General features: G+C 37.8%; 1 protein-coding gene across 1 annotated transcript; it reads left to right on the forward strand.

Moving 5' to 3' along the window:
- The first annotated feature begins 5553 nt into the window (after positions 1-5553).
- LOC135473855 (zinc finger MYND domain-containing protein 15-like) lies at positions 5554-11422 on the forward strand. The gene is made up of 6 exons (XM_064753775.1): positions 5554-6089; positions 6686-6901; positions 7506-7600; positions 8091-8256; positions 10450-10508; positions 11175-11422. Exons 2-6 carry the CDS (start codon positions 6694-6696, stop codon positions 11373-11375), a joined length of 729 nt encoding a protein of 242 aa, XP_064609845.1. The 5' UTR covers positions 5554-6089; positions 6686-6693; the 3' UTR covers positions 11376-11422.
- Positions 11423-11858: the final 436 nt, after the last annotated feature.

An 11858-nucleotide genomic window follows, 5' to 3' on the forward strand; every position in this document is an offset into this window, starting at 1 on the left:
TGCATTGCCATACCATTGTTTAATCTGTCATTCAATTATTTATTTTAATTAATCAGTCAAGCAAGTCATGCATAAAGTTCGCCGATGAGTTACCTGTCATCCGGGTTTCAGCCCACTTGCCATATTATAATTCAACAATTTTCTTGTAGCTATTTTGTCTGTACCATGTAGTACTGTGCGTAATCTGTCAAGATTCGATGTAGCTTATTAATTAGGTGTCATTAGTCAAGTGAATCGCATGAATCACTGTACAACGACAGATTATGTTGGTAAGTTAATCCACGTTCTAGTATAACAACATGTGAATTAAAAAGACGCCTGCATGAAAAAGTCAAAGTAAACATGAACCGGTTAATGGAACTTTACCGTTATGGAAAATCAGTACCGGGATGTTGGAATATGAGGGATGCAGACATGCATTTAATCTAAATGCATCGCCGGTGAGGCCATTTTCAATGGCTGTAATACATAGGCTATTACTGAAACATGAACTTAAACCGTATGTCTCACCCATTTCATTTAATTATCTGTTGTGAATAAAATGATATATTCAACCGCGCGTAAACCAATGTTGAGAATGTGGTATCCACACACGCTATTTGAAGGAAGCGAACAAAATTATATTACAGGTGTAAACCTTGACAGTGTCATCATAAACGGGGAATTCTTAAAAGTCAGATATGTACATAAGAAGGCGTAAACACATATGTACCAGACAGGGTAGTCACGAAATAATATGGCACCAACCAACAAGTAAACCCAGTCTTACACCACTGCACCCCATTTGTCATATTGTTACTTTTAGTGTTATTATTAATGATAGGCCTCATGAATAACGGTCAGTGACAGAGGCCTATATATGAAATTTGCATGTCCACAGCCTCCCCCGCGTCCTCCGTCATGCCTGATGCAATTGAAATGAAATTCCAGACTATAGGGCAGTATGGGTTTTCTTCCATTATCGGGTCAGGTACTCAACACACATCATTCCTGGTGACTCTATTTTGATAAGTTTTGTTCATTCTACAAGACGCGTTTTGAATACTTGCTTGAACTAACCACTATACACGGTATTGCAAGGCCAATACGGTGCATTTGGTATTCCAAATAGCATTCGAAAATATTGACTAAAGTACATTTGCTATGTTTAAAATATTAAATTCGCTTTTATTATTATAGACGTGTCATGCTCATGTATGCGACTTTTTTTTTTTTTTTTTTTTGAAGGAAGATGCGAAATCGGAAGGATCTAAGTGTTCAAGATGTTGGAAGAAAAATTGTTTCTGTTTTGGATGGAGAAAACAATATTGAATATTTTAATAGGCCAGCGTATGTTTTGTTTATACTGACGTCACACTCTGTATGCATACGCTGTCTATTGCATTTTGAATGATATGTACACCCGTTGCCGTACACCCATAATATGTAGGCCCCTAATTAAAGGGCGATAACTTTAAGAGTAACGCATAGAACTCTCTAGCAACAGAGGGGCAAAGGCGGACTTCGCAAGTTTCACTTTCACAGGTCAGAGTGCAGAAGGGTGTGTTGGAGAAACAAAGGCTTGTTTGAAGTGTTGGTGATTTGAAGATTTAGATAAATGAAGTAAGAATAGCTCTATTGGTAACTGCAATATTTCAAGGGAATTTATTGACGTTTCAACGGTGTTTGATAACGCAGGCAAGGTCTCTTATGTGCGATCCAAAACAACAACAACAACAATTACACTGAACAATTTGAGGTGACAGTGTTACGGTGAAGGGCAGAATTTGAAAATAGCACACTAATTTTCCACATTACGTAAAGTGAAGCGACTAATAATCAGTCAGGTAGCCAAATTAATCAGATTAATCATTCAGAGATAGGCCATGTCTTCCTGTGGGTAAGATAGTTGGTCAAGATGTGTATATTTCACTTAATTTAGCCAAGGATTTCGGTTGTGATCTTTTTAATATGGGGTTAGGAATAGATCACAGCTGAGGTGTCTTCCAGGTTAAAATAGTGGTATGTAAGAACAGCCTAGCGCAGAGAAACTACATGGAACAAAAATCCGTGCAAAACCAATACACGCATTAATTAACAGGGCCAAACCCCAATCAGTTATGTTCACCGAGTCACCTTCTGTTCCTCTGCCAAGCTTTTCCACATTCTGTAGCATTTAAGACCAGTACATCCAAGATAATTCACAGTTCTGACTTACGCTCACCTGCCGTGTCGACATTCTGACCTACTAAACCGAGTTATTGCTCCCCGCACATGCACATCCATGGTTGACTTTGTTTTGATCAGCTGGCTGTCAGTTCAGACAGACAGAAAGCTATGTAATTGCTAAGGTGCGAATTTGACAGAAGGCTATGGGGCAGAATGAAGGACCCCACAGCTTGTGCGAACTCAGATTAATTACGCAGTGAAAAAAAGGAGGTTGCCTTCGGCATCCGTTCCATACAAAATTGGGTACCTCAGGCATTACGTTGCGTGAAGGCCTCAATAGTTTTTTGCCGAAGGATGTGGCATGTACGCCAGAAGTCCAGAAACGACATCATGCAGGACAATCCATGTGCCCTGACTGTTGCCATTTGCTGTTGAAAGCAACAGTTGGCAAGTTGTCAGAATTTCAGTTTCTGGAAAGGATGGAATAAGGGGGATACATCAAATTAGAAAGAAAGACAACCAGTATGTTGTGGACGCCAGCGAAGAGCCCCTACAAGAGGAAAAGAAGAAAAGTTGATACTACATGTAAAAAGAAAAAAAAGAAGAAAAAAATTTGTATATTATTTTTTATTACCACTCATCCAAAATAAGTGGTGGGGGGATGAAACAGTAACTTTTCCCAAACCCTGTAGGGAAAAGACAAAATACACTTGTATTGTAAAGTATCGCCATGATTGCATCCATCTGTGGTCTTTTCAAAACATCTGGTACGTCATACTTCTGATAAACCCTCGAATAAGCAGCTCAAATTTAATTTTTATCCATGTTCATGTTCTATAACATGTTACATTGAAGGCATAGGTGACTTTTAGTATCAGTGTGAATTTCAAGATATGATGTCACGGAAACATCACCCACTGCTGCGCATGAGTGCCTCGCTGACCCAGATTTCAAAAACATGGCAGCACGTGGCGACCTGCTGAATCTAACTGTATTTTCGACTTCAGCTAAGATTTACAGGAGAACAGTGATGTAAAGGCAAGTAGCGATTGTGGCAAGACATGCGTAAATATTTTAGCTTTTGGAATTGCTGTGCCTTAAGTGTACTCAGGCCGAATCTAAAGCGCATGCATCATAATTGAACTAGGGGGTAGCTCTTGGTACACAATATACCGAAATCAGGCACAGACAACTCGCGGGCTTAAGTAAGTTGACTTACCCCATATTAAACGTTGAGGTCTATTTTCAACAATTTCTCATATTTACTAGCCCCAATAGGTGCCTATTTCAACTCCTCTCTTTATGCTGGGCTCAACAACATTTTGACTCAGGAATGGATTTATATTTGCAAATTGTGGAATGGACAGACTAGCTTTTTCAATTCAACAACTTATCACTGAGGCATGTAAATATGTAGCCTCAGGTGGCAATTTCAACTGCTCTCTTTATACTGGGCTGGCAAAGTATTATAGCCACAGGGGCAACCTATGGTAAACCATACACCGATTCACGCCATGTCCCATAAGTCCTTTCTAAACAATGTCTGTAGTCCAGAACAGGTGTTGTCCGTGGCTCTTACCTCTCAGCTCGCTCGCAAACGCAACATCCCAGGTATTTTCCACTCATGATTGTCAAGACTTCACACTGTGACTTTGAAGAGAGAAAAGTCAATACTTGATCAGATTTTCTGAATATAATTAGTTTGAAATGGAATTAAACGTGTATGAGCGATTGAGAGGATCCTTTTTCCCTCATTTCACACAAGAAAAGGTGGATTTAAAGGCCTGCTACATTCCGCACTCTGCTCTGTGGAATGGTCTGACTGGATTTTTCTGTTCAATGACTGAATGTTGAGGCAAGTAAATATCAGAAATTATTGCAACTTCAGTTCATCGTTTAATTTAATTTTTTTTGTAAATTTTTAAATATGGCCACCTCAGTTATTAATTAAGACACACATGTTTAAGTATTGAAATAATGGAGTTAAAGGCAGCTCATTGTTTTGCAGAAAGCCCTTGGATACATGTACCATTGCTACATTGGTTCAAGTGTCGTAGGACGCACGAGTCTGGATGGTGTTGAACTTGGCTCACAAGCCACCTAGTGCAAGAAGTTTCAATGGAATGCTCTAGGTGTCATAGGAGAAGCCGTGGGCATACTGAGAATTTCATAGAATGGTAAAATTATTTTTTTTATATAGTTGCTGTTTTATTCCATTAAACTTATGTCATAGGATATTTTTGTTATATATTCATTTTTGTCTAAATAAATAGTGCAGTATTTGCATTATGTTGTGGATTTTATGGACTGTATTGTTTGTGTTCAGCCTGACTATTTCGTTTGATTATGTTATTTTTTAACAGTGTGAAGCATTTAATATATGAGTTGTGTACTCATACTCAGGCATGTGATGGTCTCAAAGTTTATGCTGTCAGTGTGGTCCATGCAGCCTTGTTCAGAAATGTCTTCTGTGAAAATGTTTCTGATGCCAAGAGAAAAAAAAATAGACAGCAATAAAATAAGTGAATCATTTAGATGTTTCCTGATAGTCCTGAAAGAAACAGAAGGCTGTCATTTAAGAATTAGATATCTTTTGCATGTGTGTCTGTGGGATAAGTTATAATTTATGTATATGTGTTCTATGGTAGCTCGGGTTGTAAGGCTGTCTGCTACTGCACCGAGGACTGCAGAATAGCTGATTGGGATGACTCTACCACAGCCTACTACCACAAGAACTGGTGTCAAAAGTTTCAGGAGTACATGAAGAATGAACCCAAACTATGTGATTTCCCATTTTCCTTCACTCGTGGTAAGTTCATGATAACTTCATGATTTTTAGAAAAGAACCAGATTTTGACAATTTATGTACATGTATGTTCTTACCTGTAGCTGCCTTCTCTGAACAATATTTTAAAGGAACACAATATGACTAAATTCAACATGGTTGTGTGGCTTTTATTTTATAATATGAAAGAGATGCTATGAATATGCATGAATCTTTTATCTTTTGGTCATTACAGGATGAGAAATTTGCATGTCTCAGTCAATGTCTTATTTTTGGCGAGTCATTTTAGAGTTCAGTCTTCTGGAAAACAGGTCAATCTGATTGTTTCCTGTTTTGAGCCGGTTTGATTTACCATTAGCTACAAAAAAAACTTGATCTGCTCTTCAACAATAAATCAATCACAGACAACCAGCTTCCAAAACTTGCCAGTTGACTGCATAAAATTTTTTTATAAAATTAATAGGGCGTCACCAAATTACCTCCCTTGAGGTTACTCTCCTATTTAAAAGGTGTGTTTTAGGTGTAAACTGTGGTTAGGTGGGACCTAAGTATTATGACTAATGACAAGTTTCGGCATGAACTAGGTGAAGACTTGGCATTAAGACTAGTTCATGCAGATTTTAATTTTATAAACTTAGTTGGAAAGCTCAGGAAAACGCTGTGTATTTTTTAATCAATTCTGAAGTAATTTTAAAATCCTGGCTGTTATTAAATACAGTAGACAGCTTCACAATCTCTTTTAGCTGAAAAACATGGTATTCATTCAAGATGTCTCGACATCTGCATCAGCCAAAGGTTGATAGGCTGTCATTATTTTTTGCCTAGAAAATTTTGTCTCTGTTGTGAGATAACCTACATACTGCATACTTTAATACCCTAGGTCTCACTTCTCGTAGTTTCATGCCCAAAAAACTAGTCTCACATCACGTCATAGTCGCTGGATAAAGGGAGGTAATTCAGAACAGGCCTATTGATATGTCACAACTTGATGATTCAGCATGATTGTGTTTGGATTGCTTGTTTATTGTAGAAACCACATCACGGTCTTTTAGTAAGTTGAAATTGAATGAGTTGTTAAGAAAGTATGATGTAGACAACCAGGGGTTGTGGAGGAGAGAGTGCGAGGAAAAGAGAGGAAAACCGGTTATACCTTACGGTGAGCATCTGAAGCTATAAGCAGCAGTTCACAGTGTCAGCAGTCATCATCAAGAATATGCATTGTAGTAGTAATTTTGATGAATATTCATGAAGGTGCAGTCATCTATGAATACTCATGAGAGTAATAATTTATGAAAATGGATATTTATGAATGTTCAGCCATCTGAAAGCATTAATGAAAACTCCTACATTTATGGGATGTGTCACGTGACATAAGGTGAAAGGGAAAAGAGATGAAAGTTTTGTCACCATATAATCCATCAAGACTTGCAAGAAATGCATTAAAACCCTTTAAAGTGGTTATAATTTTAGAAATCTATACCTATTGGTATCAGTAATCTGTTTTGCTACAATGCATTGGTCTGTCTGTCCTAAGCATGAATAAATGTCTATCCAGTGATCAAACATCACACACAGTGACAATGTAGCTGAAGAACAAAAAGAAACATTTAACATTTTAAAATCTATATCATGACAACATATAGATTTGCAGGTACCATTCTTTAAGCCACGTTGCAACTTGCTACATGTAGTTTGTCAACTTTCATGTCTGCCATGCTGTGAGTCTATAATACATCATTTCTGTATCTTCAGGTGACCTTATGGATGACCAGTCCAGTTATGTTCTGCCTCAAGCTCAGTCCACCCTGACAAGCCCACCCACTACTCCTGTCCCTCTCACCTCTCCCTTGAGGGACTGGGCAGAGTACTACAGCTGGAGGGGGCTTGATGTTGACTCCCCTGTGGCGCAGCTTCTCAGTTACCCTTTGTCTGTGTATTACATCCTGACCACATGTTTAAAACAAGACAGTAAGTACATGTACATGTAGTTACAAACTTCATCCTCAACCCAATGAAGCAGTATAATGATCACTACATTGAATTGTTTCTTTATATGTTTATTGCATGTTTTTTCTTTAAATGGTTTTGAAATCTGTACTCAAAAAGTTTTAACATATATGACAGCAGTCAGGTTTATGCCTGCCTCAAAAAAGCCAACTTGTTTTTCTTTTTTCCTTCCCTTAGTATTAAAGTGTGCAATTGTTACACATCTTGAAGAAGACCAAAAAGTGTGATTTGCACACCTACTGTAACTTCAGTTTCCACATACCCTTGATTACATGTCGGACATGTGTTATTAGCAGACTTAATTGTGCATGTTGCTTGTTGTGTGGCAATTAAGGTAAACAAATTAGTGACTGTGTGACCCTTGTGAACCTGTCAGAAGGTGAGGTGTTCAGTGTATATGAGGCTAGATCAAGAAATGGTTAAATGTTCCAGACTTTATAATTAACCATATATATACATAGTGTACATGGTAAGATTCAAAATTAAAAAGATTGAAAGGAATTTAAAAGGGAGTTTCTGCATTCATTTAAATCAGATTTGTGTAACAAATTTGTTCTGTTTTCAGACTCCAAGTATTTTGAATCTCTATTGAGGAAGGATACACTTAGAATACTCTTGCTTGGAGTTGAAAAAGAGGTGGAATTGTTACCTGTGTTTAAGGTGGAGTGGAAATATTATTTTAAGTATTGTAGGGTTCAAATATCAATGTGAACAAAACGTTTCACTCTCAGCATTGGAGAATATAAAAATCACTGAGTATTAAATATTATTTACTAATTCTAAGACTTTGAAAAAATCCTTAATTTGTTAGTATTAATATTATGGGAGGCTGGAAATATTGTATTCAGTGCTTCAGTAAATGCATGCAATAGATAAGTGAATTCAGATTGTTGAATTCATTATTAAAGAGGTTATTTTTTTACTCTTTCAAACTTTAGAATTATTTTAGCATTATAAATAATACATGTGCAAGTCTGATAGTTACTAAAAGGCATAATTTGAGCTAGTGTCAAATGGTAAAGAAAGAAAATTTGATTTGATTTATCAGCAAATAAGGATTTTTGGCCAGAAATCTCCAGTGTAGTCTCTTTATAAAGACAGTGGTTTGTTACTTATCAAATAATGCGTAGGATTTATCTTGTGCCATCAGGAACTTGTGAACTTGTTACCGTGGGTGTCTATACACATTGACATGGTTGGGAAGAGTATATCCAAGAAGTGTCGCAGAAAAATTTTGGAGGATGGACAGTTGAGCATAGCATTATTCAGGGGAGATTACCACAGCTGGGATGGGCAGGAGGCTGGTATCATTATAGGTGAGGTGCTCTGGCTGGCTCATATGGCTCAAGCATGGTTCATATGGCTCAAGCAAGGCTCATAGGGCTCAGGCATGGTTCATGTGACTTAAGCAAAGATCTTATGGCTCAGGCATGGTTCATATGGCTCAAGCTTGGCTTATATGGCTTAAGCATGGTTCATATGGCTTAAGCATGGTTCATATGGCTTAAGCATGGTTCATATGGCTCAGGCATGGTTCATATGGCTCAAGCATGGTTCATTTGGCTCAAGCATGGTTCATATGGCTCAGACAAGGCTCATGTGGCTCAAGCAAGGCTCTTATGGCTCAGACAAGGCTCATATGGGTCAGGCATGGCTCATATGGGTCAAGCAAGGCTTTTATGGCTCAAGCAAGGTTCATATGTCTCAGGCATGGTTTATATGGCTCAGGCATGGTTCATATGGCTCAGGCATGGTTCAAGCATGGTTCATATAGCTCAAGCAAGGTTCATATGGCTCAACCGTGGTTCATATGGCTCAGGCATGGTTCATATTGCTCAAGCATGATTCTGGCTGCAGTTGTCAATCAACTTTAGGCCATGAGGGTTTTCAGGTATAGCAAGGTGGTGGTTTAAATCAGTTCACTCTGCCTATAAACCCGACCAGCATTATACCCTAAAAGTACACAGGAGTTAAACACTCATCAAGTAAGTAAGTAAATAAATTAACATATAAAGAAATCTTCATTTTCTCTGATTAAGAGTTTCATTCGTGGCTTTAATGAACTGGTGAATATATGGTGAATGTTTCAAGAATTTAATTTACAAGCATTTACACTGTGCTTGTTTCACTGATATAATGGTGAAAAATTCTTGTACATGGTGGTGAGCAATCTGATAAATAAATAAGTAAATAAAAAAATGCACATATGTAATGACAGTGGGACAAGCTCAAGCTGGCTTCCTTCCCGGCCGTACGTGGGAAGATCTGCAGATGGTTGTAGGTTTTCCCTGGGTTCTGCCCAGTTTTCCCCAACCATAATGCGGGCTGGCGTCAAAACACGATGTAATACACCAATCAAATAAATAAAAAAATAAATGAATAAAACGGCAATTGGATTTATGGGTGGTGGAAGCAGGACAAACCCTGAAGGAATCCATCTACCTGTGACCTCAACCATGACCTGACAACCTTCCTGACATCTACCTGAGATCTCAACCATTACCTTACAACCTTCCTGACATCTACCCATGACCTCAACCATGACTCAACGACCTTCCTGACAATTACCCTTGACCTGAACCATGACCTGACGATTTTCCTGACATCTACCTGTGACCTTAACCATGACCCGACAACCTTCCTGACATCTACGTGTTACCCTCAGCCATGACCCGACGATTTTCCTGACATCTACGTGTGACCTGAACCATGACCCGACAACCTTCCTGACATCTGCCTGTGACCTTAACCTGACACCCTTCCTGACATCTACGTGTAACCCTCAACCATGACCCGACGATCTTCCTGACATCTACATGTGACCTCAACCATGACCCGACAACCTTCCTGACATCTGCCTGTGACCTCAACCATGACCCGACACCCTTCCTGACAAGCCACAACTAAACTAGTAGTAGGTGTTAGATTCAAACATTTTGCATTGTTCTGTATCATCTCAGTGAACCCATTAAAGACGATTTACCAGAGTTTTTGGCATAAAATCCAGTGGAATTTTTTTTGTTAGTTTAGAATAGTCCAAATAATTACCTTGCACAAAATATCAGCCTTGCCTGTGTGTGCGTTACTATTCAAAATCAGTACCAGTGTTCCTCATGTTAAGACTTTGAATAGTCAAGTAAAAGTCTGATGTTTAGTAAAAGGCAATGATTTGAACTGTTCTTGATAAATACAGGAAATTTGATTTGATTTTTTAGCAAATGTGGGTTTTCTGGTGTGGGAAAAAATCTCTTGTTCAGCCAACAAGGGCACAAATTTCAAATGCAAAGTGAACTACATATACATGTAATTAACATTTGGTGTATGCTAAAATGGAACTCTTCACGATCAAGATCATGTTAAGAGTGATCTGTGAAGGTTACATAACGCCGTAACTGATTGGGAAGATTGTTGCAAAGCCTCCTATAGCTACAGTTTATGGTTTTGGTAATTTGATAGACCTTATATGACGTATTTTTGTCATCTGAGACTTTCTTGTTTATTCCTTCTAGGTCTAAATGCTGGGATAGCTGCCTACAGATGTTGGCAACCTACCTTAGAGAAAATACTAGTAAGTACAAAATATAAAAAGAGTTTTGTTGGTGCTGTTTATGGACTGTGAATTAGATACATGTAGTCCAGTGAATCAACTGATTCGTCACTGTATTATTGTCTTGGTGTTTCGTTTCAATTCATTCAAGGGTTTCCGTAAGAATTTTGTGAAATTTAGTGTACGACATTCAAAAGATACATACACAAATAAAGCGCAAATTGAAAGAATGGTCTGGTTATAACGAAAAAAAGCTTGAATTTCATTTTTATAATTCATCTGGTATTTTGAATAGTGTCCCTCTACTGAACCGGTTCATGTGCAAATTTGAATATGTGGGTTTCTATATGTGTGGATAGATAGGAAGTAGGAAATAAAGTTTTAAACTTTGGAATGTCTGTCAGAAGACCAGTGTCAAAGATCATTGTAGGCTAAATCTCCAGTAAATGCTAAATAAGACTTTTATGTATCCGAAGAGGTTGTTCACCTTGCAGAAAAATCGCCTGCGTTTATTTATTTTACGATGTACAAAAATCATCACAATATCAGTCAACACAAAATCAGATGTTTGCATTTCACGTTTCCAAAATTATTTAGTTTGAACCGTTTTTAAAAGTTGTGGCTCTAACAATGGTTGTTGTAGTTCTGGACGAAATATAATAAATGTTTCCTCTTCGTTTTTTCCAGAAACAGAATACCCCGTCCTATTTCACTGATTATTGTGAATATTTCGTGGACATAACAGACCAAACTTTGAAAGGAGCTAATTCAGGGGAGGTAACTCAGAAAAGACTAAATCCTTTTCGTGCCCCTTTCCGTATAACGAGTGAGGACAATTATTTGCCATGGTTCAGCAACGCTGTTATTTTCAGTGTGACGCCGAGATGAGGATGAGGCGATATTTATGAGAATAAAATCTTTGTTTATTATAAAAACTGAATGTGTTTTGTTTTTGTCTGTCTATATAATAATGCGGTAAGGTCAGCAGTTTATCCTCGGCACTCCGCTTTCCTCCACCCATAAAACCGACCACCATCATAGTGAAAAGTTGAAGTGAAAAGTTCTTGAGTGTTGCGATAAACAAGAATCAAATAAATAAATTACAGTGTAAACCCACTCAGGGTCTAAGCATGACCTTATTGTTTCAACAAAAATTGTTGTGAAATTGAAAGTTCTAATTTATAGCTTTGAGCATCAGGGTCCAGTTGTTCAAAAGTGTCCTATTTCATTTTAGCCAAACCTAACAACCAATGCCATTCTCCAAAGTATAACAGCAGCAGTTTAAGTTCATATTCAATATAATATTACACTTTTTCTTAGGCTAGGTACAAAATTGAAGACTTGGCTTAAAGGTAAACCTGTTGTTAAGTC

This window comes from Liolophura sinensis, chromosome 8, assembly GCF_032854445.1.
Source record: "Liolophura sinensis isolate JHLJ2023 chromosome 8, CUHK_Ljap_v2, whole genome shotgun sequence".
Classification (NCBI taxonomy): Eukaryota; Metazoa; Mollusca; class Polyplacophora; order Chitonida; family Chitonidae; genus Liolophura; species Liolophura sinensis.

What these genes read in the sequence shown, in the direction of transcription:
- LOC135473855 (XM_064753775.1), top strand. Translation starts at nt 6,694, where the DNA reads ATGGATGACCAGTCCAGTTATGTTCTGCCTCAAGCTCAGTCCACCCTG. An exon ending in GGAGGCTGGTATCATTATAG is followed by an intron (nt 8,257 to 10,449) that starts GTGAGGTGCTCT and finishes TATTCCTTCTAG; the next exon opens with GTCTAAATGCTGGGATAGCT. An exon ending in CTACCTTAGAGAAAATACTA is followed by an intron (nt 10,509 to 11,174) that starts GTAAGTACAAAA and finishes CGTTTTTTCCAG; the next exon opens with AAACAGAATACCCCGTCCTA.